Here is a 22,235-nt window from a genome sequence, read left to right on the forward strand (position 1 = left end):
GTGTTTCGGGAGGAGAGGATGAATTTGCGTGTTGTAAATCAGCTCGGATTCAGCGCGAACTAACATGGCGGCGCCCATCACCCGGTATAGATCAACTAACACGGTCGATATAAAAGTGTTTAAACTACCAAATAGATTTAATTGCACATATTTCAGAATCGGAATATCAGATATTTCATAATATAGTGAGCATGTTTTTGAATATTTTGAATAAAACAGGAAAAACGAAATAAAAGCGATCCACGTGTCATACAGATCTATTGTGGCTGCTTTGTGTCACATGACAAGCATGACGCGTCGCCATGGAAACAATAAGGCGATACGTTTTAAAATAACGGTCGCCTAAAAAAACTCACGCTGGGGGCTCAGCTAGAATATTTTAAACTCACGTGCGAAAGGGTTAAAAGAAGGATTGCGTATGGCGAACTTTCCCAAAAATAAAAGAGCCGAACTGCAAAAAAAAAAAAAGGCTCAAGATGCATACTACTGCATTTAAATATAAAAACAGAAATGAAACTCTGCCTCTAATTCAAAGTGCATTTCCCTCTGCTCAACTATGACAATAACATCCAATCATTCAAAGGGAGAAGCATTGAAATTCCACATTAGTAGCGTAGAAAGAGAGTGAAATTTAATAAAAGGACCAAGACATGGAAAAGAAGGAAGGAGACAGGAAAACAGACACTGCTGCCTGCGCTTAGCCCATGTAGCGCTGGGCGTCCTCTTCGCCGGCCTTGCCTGTGCTGATTTTAATGAGTCATTTCGATGCACGCTATGAAGATTAGGTGCTGGTGACGGCACTGCGCCATCTGTAAGGTAGCCGAGCGGTCACAGTAATCCATCTCACGCTCTCTGTCAAGAGTAGAGAGACGGCGGGACAAGGGCACCACAGGTGGAACCGTTAACGCAGGGTCAGAACATGAACCGGAAACCTTTTCCAAAACCTCCAGGAGATTTGTTTTTATTTACCACGTGGTGACTGTGCTGGAGATCAAAGATAAAAAACGACGTGTTTCTTCTTTCTTTCAGAATCATTGTGTATCAATTTAGGCACTGGGTGACCGGTTAAGAAAAGTTTACAGCTTGAATTCCTTTCAAAACGCTAAACTAAGCCTCAATGTATATACGGAGTGTTTTTCAGTCGCTAAGTGGTGTCAAGGATCTTCGAGCAAGCTGTAAATCAAGGGTGCACCTTGGCTATTTACAGCAAATTATACAGCATGAATGATTCAGTGATTAGAAACATTCTGGCATTCATTACTTTCGCAAGGTCTGAAGGACTTAAACACTGCTACCTCTTCACACTGTACAAATGCCCAAAACCTTGAGAGAGATGGCGTGAATCACAGGAGCGAATTTATCTAAAATATGTGCTTGGAGAGATATTAATAACACTTGAGTTTTCAGATCAGCCTTATTAGAAAGCGCTCAAGTTTTTGTTAGTAAGCCGGCTGCTAAGCTTGCTTTTAGACTGGCTGTTTCTTAATGTGGATGTGTCAAAGAAAAAGTCACTTTTACCCGCCTGTGTACGTGCACTCTAAGTGGAAGGTTATTATTTTATTTATTTATTTATTTTGTACAGCTGTGATTAAAAACATGAGGAAGAAGGTAAGACAACAGTGGAAGGAGGCGAAACCCTGACTGTCTGCGTAAATGCATACAAATTGCTGCTGATGAGGTCTTTACTGGGACGGTGTTCATCTCGTAATACCTCTAGTTTTAAAACAGCACACTGTCCCCACTCTTCAGGTGTTCATTTGAATAGACTGAGCTGAATGAGTCTTTCTGTAATTGATCCCTGGGGAACGGATATGTCTAGGCCCACCGAATCCGCATTTCCCCCAATTATGGATGCCATCGTGCTCCAAAAACAGAATCAGAGCACACATCACAGTCTGAACCCCTGTGCTACTGACACGACCTTACAAGCACTAGCTGCTTTCACAGGTTCCCAATGCAATGCTCACTGCTCCCTACACACTAAGCAGGATATAGCTCAAGCTCACAACAAACTTTGTTTAAACACAAAACACTTCTGAGTATATAAATGATCATACGTCCTTTTATCTAAAATTATATTAGTACATACTTAATGCATACATACTTTTATATTCATATGATATATAATTATACGTTTAAATAACATATCTACTGTAATATTAAAGTATTATGTATTTATTATATATTATTAGTATTACATATAAATATTATTCATATATGTATATTTCTTATATAAAAAGTATATTAGTACATACAGTATACTCATTTAATGCATTCATATACAAAATTGGTAAAATAATACAAAAAATATTATAGTTTATGTAGACTACAATTCAAAAGTTTGTGGTTGATATGATTTTTTTAATGTTTTTTTTGTAAAGACGTCTCTTATATTCAACAAGGCTGCATTTATTTGATCAAAAATACAGTAAAAACTGTAATATTGTGAAATATTATTAAAATTCAAAATAAGTTTTTCTATTTAAATATATTTTAAAATTTAATTTATTCATGTGATGGGGCAAAGCAGAATTTTTAGCAGCCATTACTCCAGTCTTCAATCATGTCACATGATCCTTCAGAAATCATTCCAATATGCTGATTTATTATTAGAATTATCAATGTTGGCAACAGTTGTGCTGCCAAATATTTTTTTTGAAAATGGCAATACTTTTTCTGATAATAAATCAGCATATTAGAATGATTTCTGAAGGATCATGTGACACTTTAGACTGGAGTAATGATGCTGAAAATTCAGCTTTGATCACAGGAATAAATTAAATATTAATGTATATTAAAATAGAAAAACTTTTTCATAATCATAATCATATTTCACAATATTACATCTTGTCCTGAATTTTTGATCAAATAAATGCAGCCTTGATGAGCATAAGAAACTCCTGTAAAAAACATTAAAAATCGTTCTGATCCCCCCAACTTTTGACCGGTATTGTGTGTGTGTGTGTGTGTGTGTGTGTATATATATATATATATATATATATATATACAAAGTTCAAAAGAACAGAATTTATTTGAAATATTACATTTTACAATTATTTGACAATTATTACATTTTAAAAGTCTTTACTGTTACTTCTTACCAATTGAATGCATTCTTTCTGAATAAAAGTATTAATTTAAAAGTTTTAATTTTAGTGTACATTATTATATATCATTAGTACTATATATAAATACTAATTATATACAAATATAATTATGGATTGTTACTCGTAAGTATAGATAATATAAACAAATATAATAAATATGATGTACCACCGAACACACCACAAAATATGTCTCTCTGTATCTTTTTCTCCATCTGCCAATATTTAAATGACAGCTAACTGTGTGCTTAGCGAATGTGTGTAGGCTAGCACTGGATGACAGAAAAATGGAAAACAGCATGCGTTGACAGCATTTCTGACTGGAGGTCAGACAGAGGCAGGACTTCCAGGTATAAATATAATCACCTTCCCGTTCCACTGCAGCCACTGAACTGCTCTTCACTGAAGTCAGAACAGAGACGATCTTTCAAAAGTCCCTTCAAAAGTTCTTATACAGGAGGAAAAGGGTTTTTTTTTTTCTCCAAGACCGGAGCTTTAAAAATAAAACCAGAAGCCCTTGCTGACACTCTTTGCTTTCTTGACAGAGTCTTGCAAATAGACTCCCAATAAAATAAAAAGGCAAAACATATTCAAACCACTGATAACATAAAAAAACAAACTGATGTTGTCAGACATGTGCAAGGAGTGTTTGGAGGGCATTATTGTCTGTAGGACATGGCAGCGGTACTCGGTTCAGGCCCAAAGCTGTAGTGATGGAGTGGCTGTGAGTTAATTACTGATTACCTCTGGGGCCGTTCACCTGTGAGCCCATCATTACCTCACACCCACGCCAAGCAGCTGCCGTTCCTGGTTGTCCGCCACACTTGTCTACTGTGGCATGATTCCCTGGCTTGGGCCTAAAACCCTTTCACAGGAACCACAGGGGCATATGGCACACCTCAAACCTCAACATCTAGCGATATCCGGCCAGAGGTCAACTTCTCCTTTATCCCCCTTCTCCGTTGGATCTGGAGCTCTGTCTTTGGCCTGGCCTGAGTACAGGGACAGGGAAACAGCTGGCCTTCGCCTGTTCGCTTGGACATGGCAGTTCTAGAGCATTGATAGTGGTGCCCACCACACCAGCTGATCCTCTCCCAGGGTCCCTGTCACGATGATGTCTTCATCGCTAACCGGAGCAGACGCCCGCTCCTGGCAGCAACTGGAGGTGACAACAAATCCAATTATCTCCCCTCCATGGAGCCCAGGCAGCCCATGCCGGTGTTACAGAGACGAGGACGGGGACAGGCAATGCCCTGCCCTGCCCACCCCATCCCAACCCTCGAACCCCTCCCCCTGATTTCAGTGGGCAAACACACTGACTACTGCCCCATCACTCCAGTCAGAGGGACAAGAGGAGAAACAGAGGGCTCCTGTGGTCTGCACAAGAAAAACACAAAGAAACAGAGAGAGGGAGATCAAGATAGACAGGCAGAAAAGGTATGCATAGACAAATGCATATACAGTAGATTTACAGACAGAGAAAATTATAGATACAGTAGACCGAATGATAGATGATAGAAAGATAGATAGAATGATAACCTGTATAAACCAATTAAATATCGATACACAAAATGAGTGTACACTGAAAGCATTAGAGGTGTGTTAAATGTATACTAAAGAAATAAGTATTGACTGTTTATCAGTGTTTATAGGTCATCTTCACCTATGATGTTTAGCCAGAGCAAGAGAGTAAGATGGAGTGAGAAAGAGGGCACTATAATAGTTTTACACTAGTATGAAGAGCTAGGGCTGCACAATTATAATGAAATCATTGTTTTTTCTTGATATTGTAATCATTATCATTCATTTTGATTAACAGAAATCACATTAAAATACTTTTTTTCCTCAGGCTGTGTACACTCTTAAAAATAAAGGTGCTTCAAAAGGTTCTTCAAGTGATGCCATAGAAGAACCATTTTTGGTTCCACAAAGAACCATTCAGTCAAAGGTTCTTTAAAGAACCATCTCTTTCTTACCTTTTTGTAATCTGAAGAACCTTATTTCGCCACAAAGAACCTTTTGTGAAACAGAAAGGTTCTTCAGATGTTAAAGGTTCTTTATGGAACCATTTAGACAAAAAGGTTCTTCTATGGCATCGTGAAGCACCTTTATTTTTAAGAGTGTATCGGTGGGTATTGTTTGGTGACTTTGCCTCGTTACACCAGTAGGTAGTAACAAGTGGCCAAACTATCAGTCATCAGCAAATTTGCTCAAAGCACTGATTCATTCAAGATCGAAAAACCACTACTGAGATGCTGATCGGCCTCAGATGAGTCACTGAATCAATTACTCAACTGATTTGTTCAACAACACCTATTTATTCATAAACAAAACATGTTACTTTGTTTGTGTGTGTGTGTGTGTGTGTGTGTGTGTGTGTGTTGATCAGAAGAAACAACATGGAACAACATGAGTTTTAATTTTTGAGTGAACTACTTCTATTGAGATGCGAAACATTTGATCGTCCTCAAACAAGTCATTGAATCAGTTACTCAAACGTGAGTGTTGAGTAACTGTGAGGCTGTTCCGGGTTTAGTGAGTTCATTCAAATGATTCATTCAAAAACACTGACTCATTCAGGAACTAAACACCACTAATATGTCTTGCCTGTTGAGATGCAACAGCTGGTAGTGCTTCAGTGAGTCACTTGAACTGTTCATTCAAATGATTTGTTTCAAACACTGATTCATTAAATGCCTCTGTTGTGTGTTGCTCTGAGACGCTCAAGGATCTGTTGGTCACTGTTGTTTCATTTGAAACAATTTTCATTTGCAGAGCAAATATTGACAGAGCAACTAACAATATGTAACAATGTGTTTAAAGTAAGGTACTCAATATAGAAGCCACTTCACATTGGCCTTCATAGTAGCATGAAAAACAAAATGGTTAACCTTGTTAACCTTTAATCTTGCTCATTAGAACTGGTTGTCGCAAGTCTGAAGGCCTAACAATATTTGAAATGTTACATTAATGTGCACATCGAGACAGTCTGTGATTGGTTACAATGCTCAAATATTCAAGCTAAAAAAAAAGGTTGTAAATAGAAAATAGACAGCTGAGTGCTGCACACTTACGCTACTTCCAAAGATGACCTAATAGATCATCCATATTCATATGCAGACCATGCCACTGCAGTCCTGTTAATTTGAAAGGGAAAGGAAGATTCTTCTGGCTGAAGCCCTCTGATAAAGGCAGTGACTCACGGGTTCCATGATATTCAGATGAGCCTTCACTGTGGGTGACTGGTGACTCAGGGCGCTTGAGCATGGAGTTGGAGGACATGCCCAGAGGGATATTCTGAAATTCTGATGGACCAACTCATCCAATGGGCCATTTCTAGTGGAGTGGAGGGAAAAGATAGCATCCAGTCCCATCAAAATATGAGCCAACGTGTTTCAGGCAAAGGCTTCAGAGACAGCTCAACAAAGAACCACTGAAGCAAAGGCTTCTCACACGTTACTGGATGTTTACTCCACCTGTCCATATAGACATACACTGGCGAGCATATGCATTAGTATAGAAATTTAAAGGGACGGTTCACCCTAAAATATAAACATTCTGTCATTACTTACTCACCCTTGTGTCATTTTCCCCTCTGACAGTGCTCTCAAATCTTACTCTGTTCAAAAATTTTGTAAATGATGACAATTATTATTGTTGAGTGAAATGTCCTTTTAAGTGGCTATGTCAGGGCTCAACAATAAGGATATTTTGACAGTCGGGTTAGTAGTTCTGATTTTAACTTGCTTGGACAACATTTTCACTGGCCCCGCCACAAAATAATTATCTTTTTTTTTCAGCTGTGTATTTTTATATTTCTTAGAAATACTTTTATTTATATGTACACTAGCATGTACAAATGAAAAAAAAAATATATAATACTTTTATTTATGCATTAATTTGATCAAAATTGACAGTAAAGACATGTATTATGATCCAAAAGATATTTATTTCAAATAAATGTGGTTTATTTGGACTTTCTATTTATCAAAGAACCCTAAAAACAATTATCTGTTAAAAATGATCTATTAAAATATTAAGAACAACTGTTTTCACCATTATAATAAGAAGAAATATTTCTCGAGCACCAAATCAGGCATATTAGAATAATTTCTGAAGGATCATGTGAAACCGAGGACTAGCGTAATGGCTGCAGAAAATTCAGCATTGCCATCACAAAAATAAATTACATTTTAAAATATATATAAATAGAAAACAGTTATTTTAAATTGTAATAATATGTAACAATATTACTGTATATTTACTGTATTTTTGATCAAATAAATGCAGCCTTGTGAGACTTATTATTAGTAGTATTATTATTACTTTATTTTTTGAAATTCTATAAATACACCTTTGCTGGAAAACAATGTCATACAATTACTCCTTGGTTTGTAGTTTTCAACACATTCTTACTGATTCTATTTTCAACACAATCCCAATGAATAAAAATGGATGTGCAAGATCAATGAACTTTCAGTGACTTTTCAGTTAACTTATTGGTGAGCCCTGAGTGTATGTTCACAGACCAAATGTCCAAAAGTGTGACTATTCACTTACAGTAATATTACCAATAAAATGAAGCATACAGTTACAAGCAGCTTAATATGTTGAGATCGCCTCAAGTTTTTTGTGTCCATTTTGTATTGCTGCCACAAATGCTGGTGCCACAAATTCTAGAAAGCCTTTATCATCAGTTTGTTTTTCATATGCTCTTCCCACAATCCTTAACCCCCATCCCCCTTTTCACCCTCAAATGGAAAAGAGGATGGAAAAAAACAACAACAACCTCTACTTCCTGTGAAACTGTTGGTCGCACCTCTTGACTGCACTGACGGGGGAGAGTAAAGCCATTAAAATGACACGGAGACAGATCGTGTGTGACACTTCAAAGGGTCTGGAAAAAGCTGGAAAACTGAGCAGCGCAACCTCCTCATACACCCTCTGGCGGGAAAGAGAGGAGAAAAAAAAAACACAAAGCCGACAAGCACGCGCCGCATGGTCAACACAAGCTCCCAGAGACTCCAGCGCTCTCCTCTCGGCCTCCCCCCAGACCCAAACACAGACTCGTCCCCCGCGACTACACGTCCAATGATTACACTATTCCCGCTCTTGTGCTCAGAGGAGCTAATTAATGCTTTAATATGCAAATGAGTGCCACAGTAAATTACACAGCTGGCAAATATGCCTGTTTTGCCCCCAAAACTACATCAGGAAATGAGCAAGACTGCGTGTGGATTGTGAATGCAAAGAGTCAGAAGGTTTATTTCGAAACTGCAAAGATAATTTCACCTCAAAGTTTTGATGGCGCAAGGGTAAAAGTTTATGAAGAGTCTATCTGCAAGATCTGAACAGGTTTAAACAGCGAACAGGGTTTTGGACAGCGAATGCCACATCAATTAGACGCCACATTTAATTTAACACAAATGAAAAAAGGGTTGTGAGGGAAGCAGACCTAGTCCGTTCAGTACATTGTACAGTTGACAAAATATAAAAAAAATATATGTTATGAAGATTAGATGTGACCTACAGTAGGACCTTTTTTTCACACAATAGTGCAACATATTGCACTTCACAACCTAATTTTTGTTCACATGATGTTAAATATAGTATCTGGTAAGTATATCGTGTCTAGTGTCTAAGCAGACTGGCTTCTACAACAAGATATTGGTGACAAGTGCTATTTTTTCCATGATAGTGAGAGCAGATGCAAAGAAACAGAGAGATGTGATTTGGTTTAGCTTTGATAAACATATGACACTTGACTGCTTTGCTATATACGGCTGTTGTTTTCATGCCCTACAACCATGTGAAGTTGATAGGAGAAGATTCTGTGAAAGTATCACTAAAATATGGAACATGTTACTCACAAACTCCACTTGTCTAATTAAAGGATAAGGCCGCACAGAACTTTAAAGATATTTTTTGCAGTCACAAAAAAAAATAAAATATGAAGCTGTGGTGCACAGGTAGCACTTGCAATGCATAGGAACTTTGAGTTGTATATTTATTCAAAATAATGGCATAAAAAAGCACATAAATACAAATTAAAATTAAATTAGACTTGGGAGCGGAAGAAAACAATAAAGAGATAAGCTCCTAGAGGCACAAATCACATATTTAGATACATTTATGTATATTATATAAACTACTATTTAACATAAACTTAGAAAATAGCTGTTTATAATACACATCAAACGTCTGTTTTTCCCCCTAAAATGGTCATTTTGCCCTGTCCCAATTGTATTCAACAAATTGATAGAACGTCGTAATTTTGACAAACTGTTGAAATGATATTCAATTAACTGCAGTAACTATTTTAATTATTCTTTTTTTAATTATTAATCTTAATTGCCAAAAATTCATGTCATACATCTTGCGTATGTACAACCCTATTAGTACATGACTAGAAAGTAAGTAAGAAAGTAACACTACAGTTTATAGGAGCAACATTCAGGCCCTTTCTCCAGCATAGCATTACTGAAAGAATGCATGTTTTTCTTTAATTTATAAGAAGTATAAATTAAGAAATAACTATAAACCATTGAGAAGAACAATGTAGTGTAATAGGTTGAAGCTATTTAAATATTCACAAAAGTATCAGCAAGTTAAAAAACTGAGCTCTCTACAAGAGAGTGTGTGTGTGTGTGTGTGTGTGTGTGTGTGTGTGTTTTATCACGTTATGGGGACCAAATGTCCCCACAAGGTGTGTGTGTGTGTGTGTGTGTGTTTAAAGCTGATCATAAGCAGCTCATCCGAGGTCCCATGAGCAGGACCTGCTCTCTGTCTGCTCACTCACTCAACTCCAGCCATCATAGACTCAGACACCATGACCGACCACAAACACTAACCAACTCTTAGTTCCACTTGGAGTCTGTCCCACAAGACCACCTGCCCCTCTGCAGCCCTACCTGCATCTCTAATGATCCTTAATGAGAGACATCACTGCAACATGACTGTGCCATGCACAACAACAGTGCCTTTGAGCAGGAAAGGAATTGTCTTAAAGAGATAGCTCACAAAAAAAAAAAGTGAGCTTTTTGTTTTTTTGTTTTTTTTTCCATTCAGTGATTGTCAGTGGGGTCCAGTATTGATTTGGCTTCAAGATTTACTCTTTTTTTGTTCCATGAGGATGAGGAAATGACGAATTTTAATTTTTGGGTAAACTGTTGCTTTAAGACAAAAATGTTTTTTAAAGGGGTCATATGATGCGATTTCAAGTTTTCCTTTATCATATGACTCCTTTAAGACAATACTTTTTTATAACATTCCTAAGGAGAAATAAAAAGACAAAAATGAGACAACTGTTGGCATACACAAAGTTTACATCACAGGTCTTGGAAGAATTTGATGAGAAATGTTGAATGTGTAAAGTTTGACCTTAACTAAGAGTATAAGCACCTTGCTAAAGAGATGGATAACATGGTTCCAAATTTCTGAACTTCCTAAGACTCCCAGAATGAATATTTCAGATCAGTAAATAATTAATAATTAACAAACAGGCCAATGATGAAATAGATTTGGGCTTCAACAGACAAGCCAAATCAGATGCTGTAAACAAAGACCCAAGGACCTACATTCCCTCCCTACCACCTTCCTCTCGTTTAAATATGCGCTTGTAAAATCGTGCCACGCACACATCCACATACACTCTTCTTTTGAAGAAAGACATTTTCGCTTTTCTCAATCCCAGGCAATTTTACGAAACTGAATCAGAACACTTGATCTGACCACCCGCTGATTTCTGATGGAAAGATTTGCTTTTTAATACAATCGTCAGTCGTTCTGCCACGTTGTGCCTGGCCCAGACAAATCCCAGCAGTGTGTCTTCTTGTACTGCCACAGTGAAATGTCTCATTCTCCATCGGTTAAATACCACCCTGCTGTAATCTATCACGGTGGAAATGTTAATAACATCGTCCTCTGTTTCAGCTGAGCTTAAATATGACACATTTATGCACATTTAAGACAGATGGCATGTTTTCAGGCCGTTTATCGATGAAAATATATTTAAAGGTGCAACTGATTGACGGGGTAAAAACATCAGAATCCAAACAAATGACTGATATAAAAAAAATAAAACAATCCGTTTATAGCTTTAGAATCTGTTTTAAAGAGAGCATTCTGTCCTTTCATGATTTTAATTAATGCTTTAATATGCAGATAAGATAGAGGAGATAAAATCCTGACAAACAGATGGCAAGTGAACTTTCTCTGTTCTGGCATGTTCTTAAGTTGCGGTATCATTTTTTGCAACGATGTGTGAAGCAGCAGCTCTGAGAGATCAGCAACAACTCTTATCTTTGCCTAACTTTGATGGGATCTTCTGTCTTTTAGTCAAACTTGATGAATATTGGAACATGCTATAGAAAAAATTAGTTTACATGAACAACTTTACAATATTAATTGTGATAGCAAAATCCACAATTTACATTACCAGACATGGGCTGACAGGGCGAAGTCCCCGAATTTTGTGTGTAAAGAAAGTAAATTCAATTTGTTTATCAATAAACACAGTACAATACAAAAAAAATAACAATTATTTGGTAATACTATTCCTTTACACCTCTAAACAATAATACTTTTCACAATGTTTCCATAGTTTTTGACCACTGAACCAAATGCCTTTGATTTTCATTTCTATAGATTTATAAATATAGATTTAAACATCTATAGTTATTAGTGCAAAAATGTCTCCAATAAGACCCTCAACAGACAGAAAAATGCATATACACAACATACATTTCCAAGATCCGTGACTTTTTAAGATTTAATTTATTTCCATGATATTCCAGGCCTGAAAACTATAGTTTAAAAAAATCCTGATATTTCCAGGCAGACCTGAGGACCATCTGCAGGCAAAATTACTGTTCTAAACACTTAGATAATCAGGATGAGGAACAGCTGACAACTGACCTTTTCCTCTTTCAAATGTTGGTCCAGATCCAGTCTGATGAGTGAACGGTTGATCTTTAGGGCCAACGACAGAGCCATGAGGCCCCCAGTAAGCACCTGGTTCTGCCGTACGTCCAAGCGCTGGATCTGTGGACTCTCTGCAAGGATCTCAGCCAAAGTCACAGCACCTGGCACGGTGGTAGAAAACACAGGCTAAGTTATAAGGTAAAACAGAAATGCATCCCAGGAAAAAAGGAAATCTAAAAGGAGAGGATGTGTCAAAGAGCTAGAAAAGCAATATTATGAACCCTACCCTCGCATGTTATTCCTGTGGAGGCTAGGCCAAGTTGCAATAAAGAGCGATTGATCATGAGAGACTCCTTTAACGTGTGAATGCCTCTGTTCTCAAGGTTGTTTTTGCCAAGGTTCAATGTTTCGAGTGTTTTTAAGCGGGGCTGAAAAAAATAAAAATAAAAACAGGATGTTTAAGAAAACGTGGACTGATGAGGTTTTTAAATCACTTTTTAGAATTCAAAAGTGTCCTTTTTTTCTGTGCATTTGAATCCAATTATGGATGGTGAATTTGTGTCACTTTGAGAGCTTTAAGTGTCACACTGTGGCAATAGATTGGCTCTCAAGAGCATATTAGCTGCGTCATTTATGAAGCACGATTAGCAGCCATATAAAGCAGGAGATAGCGGAGCACATGAGGGAAAAGCCATGTTGCATAACAGAACATACACCATGCCAGCTCGCTACACTCATTATTCTCACTTAGTCTCCTGCTTTAAATGAAAAACCACAGACAGCTAAAAAAACAAGCTCAGAGATCAACTAACAGTTAATTTGCATCACTGTTACAACACTCAAGCATGTAAAACACCCACACACATACATGCACACGCACATATACGGTATACTGTATGTATGCAGACACAACCAACAAGCCCAGTCAAAGATTCATAGAAAGAAACAAACTAGAAAGAATGTCACTGAAATGTCATTTCAAATGTAAAACACTTGAGAATTCAACAGAATTTTTGTCATGTTATCTGTTTTGTTATTAGGAATATTTTTTACCTGTAAATATACTAATATGAACTTAGTACACCCAAAATATTCTACCATCATATTGTTCCACCTTCATGTTGCTCCAAATCTGTATCATTTTCTTTCTTCCGTAGAACAGAAACGATGGTGAGAAGAACATACATAGAACATAAAAGTTTGAGAAATCTCTCAGTGTTTTTTCCACACACGATGGATGTCTATTTGATTACCAATAATCTTCAAAAGATCTTCTTTTGTGTTCTGTAGAAGAAACTCTGAGTTTCCATTCCATTTACATGAGTAAATGATAACAATATCTCTTTAAATAATATAAAATGTATTTGTATTAAAATCAAAGGAACAAAGGCATTAATAATAATTATTGTTATTATTTTTGCTACTATTATTATTATTATCATTAAATAATAATAAATGTTTGTTTGTAAGTGATGATGAAATAAGAACAAAAAACAGGATTAAGAAAATGCAAACTATTTAAATAAATAAGCAATCAATATTTTAATTAATAACTAAAGGTATTAATTAAAATTCGGATTAATTTTACTACAAACATTGCGAGTATTGTTAACATTACATACATTTAAAGTTAACTGAAGTAGCGTTATTCTAACAGCCTATGGTTGACAACTTCAGTCTTCCGATTTGCAATTGGTCAGACAAGGATCCGCTGAAAAATGTGGATAACATTGTGATTTAATTATGTTCTGCTGACATCAGAGAGTTGTGTGTCTGCCCAAATAACCCATTTATTCCCTCTCTCTTCTTCTGCCTTTAAAGAAACCCCAGAAAAAAAAGAAAGGTTAATAACAACCCTTCCTGTGTCATATTCGACACGACCAGCCATTGGACTAATTATATTCATTATGGCCGCATGGATGTCTACTTATCCTTCTTAATGACAGACCACATGAAAAAGCCCTCTAAACACATATCTATTATTTAATCAAACTGTTCCCATTTGGTACAGGCAAAATGGAATGAGCAGGCTTTATTTTTGGCCTGAATGAATTCTCTGTGAACACGCCAAAGGCCGAGAGAAGAGAAAGCAGGCCTTTAATTTGTAGCTTTTGATTTGAATCGCCATTCAGATGACAGAAAGGTACAGTTTATTCTGACAATCAGAGCTGCTGAAGAGGAATAGATATTATTAAGGATTAGAGATGAGCTTTCCAGTGAGGATGAGACAAGCCATTTCCTTTTGTTCTCTTCTCTTTTCTCTCTGTGTGTCAAAATCTGCCGTAGACCACAAAAAAAAAGAAAAAAAAAGCGAGATATCCAGTAGCTGTCGCGTTGACAGTTTGGGTACTTCCTCTCCAAAGCCAAGCAGGGGCCACATGCAGTGTCACTGTTCGTCTTTAATCAAAGCCACACTCAGATAAAATAGGAATGAATAAATAACTGAAAAAGTAACATACTGAGTGAAAATCATTGTATTTACTACAATGTGCAACCCGCAGTTTATTCTACAGGAACAGACCCACTCAAAAATTCAACTTCCCTGGAAAACAAAAGGTGAATTTTCAGGTGAACATCCCACTCTTTTCCATGTAATGTAAGTGAATCAGGACTGGGGCTGTCAAGTTTTCTGAAGCCATGCAATAGCTTATTGTAAAAAACAGAGTGAAATTTAATTGCTATTTAGTGAAAATCCTCTGCATACATTCATGAATGAATCGTTCTTTCAAATCTTATTTTTTATGGTGCTGATATGGTGATTTTGCTTCTTTTTTACATAGGTAAGAACACATTTTGAATTCCTTCCAAATTTCTCCTTTTCTGTTTCACTGAATAAAGAAAAGTCATACAGGTTTGGAACAACATCTGAGTGTCTATATGATGACAGAACTTTCATTTTTGGGGAACCATTTTCTTTAAATAAAACACAGTGTGAAAAGCAGTTGTGAAAATGTTTCAGCAAATTACTGATGCACAATCTTCCAGATGTGTTCATTTTTAACTTCCTCTGCTTTTTTAAGTCTAGAAGTGCTGCTGTAATGATTAAAATCGCACATATCTCTATTATCTTGCCCTGAGAGAAAATCTCACCAGAACATTCTGTAGATGGCTCATGCCAAGATGAGTGATGTGATTGTTACTCAGTATCAGCGTTCTCAAACCAGTCTTCTGAGAGCTCAAAGCATCACAAATCTCTTCCACACCTGTGGAACAGAGAGAGATGACTACACAAGAGCTGAAACAAATTGTGCATTTAACCACAAAAACCTTTTCACCCATGCTATTGGAAGCACACAATGTGTCCTCAAACAAAATGGGCATACCTGAGTCAGACATGGTATTGTTGTTTAGGTCCAAGGTTTTAAGAGTGCTGTTGTATTTGAGGAGGTCGCCAAGTTGCATGGAGTCCTGGTAGCCGTTAAGGTTGTTTTCAGAGAGGTAAAGCTCCTGCAAAGCGACGTTCCTTTTCAGAGCACCAACTACGGCAAAATTTTTTAAAAATCTTCAGTAAGCACGGTGCATTGTCCTTGTCCGAGATATGTGTGCTGAAGAACTCTGCCACAGTGCAACAACAAAAGATGTCATGCAAGACAATCTGCAGAAAAAAGAACGGATTTCTGTGGATGCCCACAGCGGTTCTTCCAAATTACCACAAAGGTTCATTGAAAACTTTAAGGTTGTGTAGGACTAACTCCATTATCATTTTTATTTACATCGCTGTGATTATCACGGTCATCATTTTAATCATCATCATCATTACATGTCCCATTTAGGGCCAGAGAAGCTTTTATGGGCTTTTTGTCTGTGGCCTCAGAGAACTGTCTGTCCAAATCAATCCGGCAGATTTGATCAGACCCTTTCGGTTGCATGCGGAATGCCAACATCGTCATCATACACAGTGGGAACCAAATAGGGGGATCGTTGAATTGATCGGAGGGACTCCACTGTGCGAGTCAGCGAGTCCCGCAATCAGGGCCCCACCGATCGATAGCAATGATCAGAAGCTGGGCGTCCTGCTGGGAAGAATGAGGGGGGCAGCCGAGTGGCCCCAAAATATCAAATGGATCCACATGCTGCTTAGAGACAGAGCCATAAAGACATAGGATGTGCCACTACACTCCTCTGTCTCATTTAAGGTCATTTTACTTGGGTGCTGTTAATGGCCTACGTCTACAACATCTGTTTCTCTCTCTTTCTTTTTACCCAGTCATTTTCAGGGCTACTATTTCCATTCAGACATTTGCATAATGTCTCAGCAGTGGCAACAAAAAATGTTTCTATGCACAAATACCCTGATTACCAAAAAAAGCAGCATGATACGCTTAGAGCATAGACTACTGTATCCCACAATGCAATGCACTTGACCAGTGTGATGAATGAATTGAAAGTTACCTGTATATAAGCCACAATTTTTCAATTTCAATTTTTTCAAATTCAATTTGAGACATGTTTACACAAAATTGGATTAAAATGCAGAACAAATAGATTATGAATGTATCTCTGCTGTTTCACTTACTTAAAAATAAAATAAAATGTATTAAATTAAAAACAATAAAATGTAATAAAACAATGAATGGAATATGCAAGTATGCATGTTTTAATGCGTTTTAATATTGTATTATCTTTAACTACAGATTGTCATATGAATAACTACTGCCATTATTTTGTGGGATCACTAAGCCAGATACAGGATTCCATAGGTTTTATATGTTTTAATATTACATGTTTTAATGACAGTGTTTTGCACAGGTTTGAAGGGCCTGCACATCTCTGTAAAAGCTGTGGTGTGTAGTCCTGTGTCCTTTTAAGGAGGCTAGCTCTACAATGCAGTGGGAAAGACTCCATCTCACAGTGAGCTGGCCGAAGTGTTCTGAATGGATCGGTGCAGCAATGTGTAAAGTGACAGGAAGAAGATTACGACATCTAATCCAAGCCCAGTCTAGCTGTTAGGGTCACTGGGCCAAAATCTGCCACTCCTCCCCTTGTCCTGCTTCATCTGTTCCTGCTGGCCTGGGCCGCTCATGGAGAACGCTCATTTCAAACACATGCTATCTGTACTTTAGTACTGACATATTGCAGTATTCACACAAGAGCAAGCGAAGCAACTCGTAGACTGATATTAGCACTTTCTGCATTGTTAAAAAAATCTTTCTGAAGATTAGGTGTGATTTTTGAAGATAGCGCGCCCTTCGGGACGGTGTGTTGTGCTGTCATGTTATCATTAAAGGATTCAAAACTCCACCTGGAGTAAATGTACTTATGCAGTGGGAAATTTTGCACAGCACTTGCTAGAACAACATCAAACTAAATGTCACAATAAAAAAAAAAAAAAAACATTTGGCCATCCTTATTATGAGTCTATATTAGCACAGATGCACTTTGCTGTGTTTTTCATTATTTAGCCACATTAATGCGGAGCAAAAATTCAACCAAAAATGACATTTTGCTGAAAATGTGCTCACCCTCAGACCATTCAAAATGTACATGAGATTGTTTCTTCATCAGAACAGATCTGGAGAAATTTAGCATTACATCACCTGCTCACCAGTCCTCTGCAGTAAATCAGTGCCTCAGAATGAGAGTCCAAACAGCTAAAAACATCAGAATAATTCACAAGAAATCCACACGATCCCCAGTCCATTGTAACTTCAAACTGTTTCTTCCAGCTAAAATGTGACTCCATAAACCAGGGGTTCTCAACCTTTTTTGGGCCAGAGCCCCCCCACCCATTATCCAGGTCCCTTACCACCCCCCATCAAATAAAATGTAGTCTAATCGTCTTCAATGAATGATGACTATAATTATATGTACAGTACCATTCAAATGTTTAGGGTCATTACGATTTTAAGAAATTAAATACTTTAATTCAAGGATCCATAAATTGATCAAACGACAGTAAAGTGTTTTTTTTTTTTTTAGTAAAATATTTGGAAAAAAGTCTAAGAACATTCATTTACAGAGTTTGTCACTGAACCCCATTTGAACCCCTTTGTCCCAAAGGTTTAAAAGACTTGTTAAAAAATTCTGTTTAGAATATATCCACAGGAGAATTTATACAGAAGAGATTTCAGTTTGTTCTTCCTTTCTTGGAACACTTGAACACTCTTTTTACTGCAGTGATTTTACCTCTAATTTTTGGGTGGAAGTTTTCAATTATCTTTCGTGAAAAATACTATATTTATCCCTTAGTTTTAGAAAATACCCTGTTTTTAAGAATATATTGATTTCTGTTTTCTGACAGAACATGGTAGTTTTGGTGGGTAAATATCACATTTACACATGTAAATGGAAGGAATTTAATACAAATTTTTTTTTACTAGTTTTCTTAAATTTTGTGAGAATAATTCAGTTTTCTTTCAAATACTTCAAAGAAAATTAAGCAGAAAGATGGGAAACGTATGCTTCTCGTCAAAATACTATTTTAGTGCTGTCCTGATTTATATCTTTGTTATAGTCATGAGTCCATTACATTTAAATCACATGTTCCATTTTATATTTATATATATATCTTTCTGTTCATTGAAAAATGGAAACACCTCCACAATTATTAAGCAGCATAACCATTTTCAGCTATATATAACAGCTATAATAATAATCAGAAATGTTTCTTGAGCAGCAATCTGCATTATTTCTGAAAACTTTAGCATGAGAGGAAAAATTCATTTTAATATATATTAGAATAGAAATCAGTTCTTTCAAATGGTAGATTTACTGTTTTTACTGTATTTTTTAATAAATGAATGCAGTCTTGCTGAGCAGTAAGAGATTTCTTTCAAATCAATTTAAAAACCTTACTGACCTCCTTTTGAATGGTGGTGTATATATATATATATATATATATATATATATAATTGAAAAGTGTCAATTGTGTGAGTCACCCTAAATCCTAGTTTCCCAAGGAGCAGAAAAAAAGTGAATATAAATTATATTTATGACCAGCCGCAACCAATAAGAAAACAAGAAGCATTCATGTTCATTTTTCCAAACAAGAACAAGAAAAAATCATATCGTGGTTTATCGTGTCTGAATGGTAGCTATTGTTTTGACAAGAAGTTCGCCAGCTGCGCTACAGAAAGCTGATCGAACACTGAAGTAAAGAGTCGTTGCTCTGGAAATGATACAACGTTTAGTAGCATTGACGTAAGCTGGCAGGGACACTAAACTACTACACGCAAACAGCGCAATACATTGCTTCAAAGCGCATTGAACCTATTATAATCAGCGATTGATTCAGTAAACGAATGCTGCGTTCTATTTCTGACAGACTCCATGCGCTTGCGCTACCATGCGAAATGGACAAATAGAAATGAAAAATTCCCTTTGATGCATCCAATGTAGAGATGGTGTTAGGACATTTGGACATAGGACATTCATAAAGTTTGGGTGTAAACACACCTTAACCAAACTCCAGAACACCTCAGCCTTTCAAAAAGAAAAATATGCACAGATCAGATCAATGTTTACAAGTGAAAACAGTCCAAAACAGTTCTAAACAAATATGACAATATATTATATATGAGAGGACAACATGGGGATGGACTTTTTCACTGGATAAAGTGTTATTATGGATCATGGACCCATAATGGCCAGAAGTGATGGTTTAAAGTTACAACGGCCTAATGATGAATGCAGCTTTTTACTTCACAAGGCATTAATTGATGGACTGTGGATTATTGTGATGTTTTTATCTGCTGTTTGGATTCTCATTCTGACGGTACACTGAAACTGAGAGTGAGTAAATTTATATCACTTTTGGGGGGGGGGGATTTCCCACAATGCACTTGTTAGCATCATTTGCATTTCACAGCACAGGGTCATATTCTCAGGCCGCTATCACACAAACTTTCTTCCATTCTTAGATCGCGTACACTTCAAGTGGATGGTGTGTGCTGGGCATACCAAGTGTGAAGAGAGGTTTGCCGCTCAGGCAGGTGTTTTCAAGGTGTAGCACTGTCAGCCTGCTGGTGAGAAGGGCTTTTGACAAGGCCTGCACGGCGTAGTCCACCATAGGCATGTTGCAAGCATCCAGCCTCCACAGGCATCCACTCTGAAGAGACCAGACAGCAAACCATCAGAGAGAGAGAGACACAGAGACTCAGAGGCCTGGTTTTGCCCTCGCTGCGGACTGGCCTCTCTGTCTCACCCTCTCTCATCAAAAAACCTCCCTGTCTACAGAAGCAGAAACGTCAAAACCGGAAAACAATTCTGACGGGAGATTCCCAAAGATCTGCAGGCCATTCCAGAGTTTCATCCTTTAGTCCACCACTTCAAAGTGTCCAGATTTTTTTCTTCTCTCTCTTTCTTGAGAGATTTTGATTGATCTCATATAATACTGCCTGAGAGCATGCCTTTGGTTTTTACCATTGAAGTCCTCATCACCATGAGGTGATGCCGTCTTTCATCTAGAGCTGTTGCTAAATGAACACATATTGTCAGGAGTTTTATGCGGACTATAATGATGTCCATTAAAATCAAAGTGTGAATGTGGCTTTATTCAGCAGTGCGGACATTTTCCTCTTTGATGCATGGTAATTCATTGCTTCCAATTCAATCTGAATACCACTGTGAGGTATCGGTTCACACTTGATGACACATTTAAAACATGAGTAGTGTTATAGAACTTAAAAAATGAAGGCAGCTGTTTGCATAGATTTTTTTAGTTGAATTCATTTAATTTTTAGATAAAATGTCAAGTTGCCAAGACTTACAATGTGCCATGATTTAAAGAATAAATAAATATATATATTTTTTAGTTGAGTCGACTTAAAAGGCATTAAAGATACAAATTCTTAATCGTATTTACATGGTTTAAATTGTTTAGTTTGTTTTGTTAATTAATATGTGAATCACAAAGTAACCAAATCCATTTACTTGCACAGCATTCATTAGGCTATTTGATTAAAATAATCATTTTTACAATAATAAACGGTTAAAAAACAGCATATTATAACTTAATTATTTATGCCACAACTCACTGGCCAGTAGGATTTTATGTGTGGTGTAGAAATATTCATATCTTACCTGTCGGAGGAGGTGTGACAGTGACAGCCAACCTGAGAATCCCATGCCTGAGTTCGAGGACATGTCGAGGTGTGTAGCTGACTCGTAGTACAAAAACATATCTAGCAAAGATGATGCTCCCTTATGAAAGAAAATAAGTCAATGTTGACAAGTAAACAGAACTCTGACATTAAAAAATAAATATTTTTGTACCGAGTTTTAGGAACGGGCATGAGCATGACGTGAGAGTTTTTTATTTTTGGTGCCAAGAATGCGGTAGTTTGGCGTAGGGCAAATCTTCGCCACGGAATCTACGCGACTGCTGAAGAAACATCACGTTGTCTGAATTTAATGTGTTGAGATAAAATGATCGTCTACCGCAAAATAATGTTAAGAAAACAGGCTTCCTGTAGTCATGAACAAATGACTCAAGCAGCGTGCTCTTTTAACGGGGTCATATGATGCGATTTAAATTTTTCCTTTCTCTTTGGAGTGTTACGAGCTCTTGGTGCATAAAGAAGATCTGTAAAGTTGCAAAGACTAAAGTCTCAAATCCAAAGAGATATTCTTTATAAAAGATAAGAGTCAACCACGCCTACCTAAAACGGCTCGTTCTAACACGCCCCCACATGTCTACGTCACGATGTGGGAAGATCTGCATAACGCCGCCCAAATGTTCACGCAAAGAAAGAAGGGTAACTTTTATTCTCGCTGTAGTATTGTTGTTGCCGCGGCCGCCATGTCGTGAAGACACTGTGTGTTTCGTTGTGAAAGCGAAACTACTTTGTTTGGCCTTCCAAAAGAGGACAATATCCGCTTCGTCATCCTAGAGCTGATCCGTGCTGGTCATTGAGGAAATACATCAACTTCGCGATGTGGATCGCCGGATCGGCTTTCACCGTGGACGAAGCGGAGTCCAGCCCGGGGTCGTCACATGTGGTTGCTGCAGGCATCACAATATGGTAAGGGATGTAACATTTCCGTCACACGCTTGAGGAATTCGGCCAATCACAACGCACTGGATAGCTGGCTAGTCAGAGCACACCTTGCTTTTCAGACCGATGAGCTTTGTAAAAATCGACGAGAAACAATAATGTACAGTATGTGGAAAATAATGTGTTTTTTGAACCTTAAACCGCATAAACACATTTCATTACACCAAATACACAAAATAATGTTCTTTTTAGCAACATCATATGACCCCTTTAA

At 37.3% G+C, this 22,235-nt stretch overlaps 1 protein-coding gene across 1 annotated transcript in view; it reads right to left on the reverse strand.

Moving 5' to 3' along the window:
- LOC107671103 (protein phosphatase 1 regulatory subunit 37) overlaps positions 1–22,235 on the reverse strand; it is a 42,429-nt gene that overhangs the window by 9,868 nt on the left and 10,326 nt on the right. Inside the window, exons 5-10 of the mRNA XM_016463949.1 lie at positions 21,048–21,176; positions 19,926–20,073; positions 15,350–15,505; positions 15,117–15,229; positions 12,313–12,454; positions 12,021–12,187 (exon numbers count right to left, since the gene is read on the reverse strand). Coding sequence (XP_016319435.1) covers positions 12,021–12,187; positions 12,313–12,454; positions 15,117–15,229; positions 15,350–15,505; positions 19,926–20,073; positions 21,048–21,176 — 855 coding nt within the window. The remainder of the gene's footprint in view (positions 1–12,020; positions 12,188–12,312; positions 12,455–15,116; positions 15,230–15,349; positions 15,506–19,925; positions 20,074–21,047; positions 21,177–22,235) is intronic.

The sequence above is a fragment of the Sinocyclocheilus anshuiensis genome, unplaced genomic scaffold (assembly GCF_001515605.1).
Source record: "Sinocyclocheilus anshuiensis isolate Anshui unplaced genomic scaffold, SAMN03320099.WGS_v1.1 scaffold861, whole genome shotgun sequence".
In the NCBI taxonomy this organism is placed as follows: Eukaryota; Metazoa; Chordata; class Actinopteri; order Cypriniformes; family Cyprinidae; genus Sinocyclocheilus; species Sinocyclocheilus anshuiensis.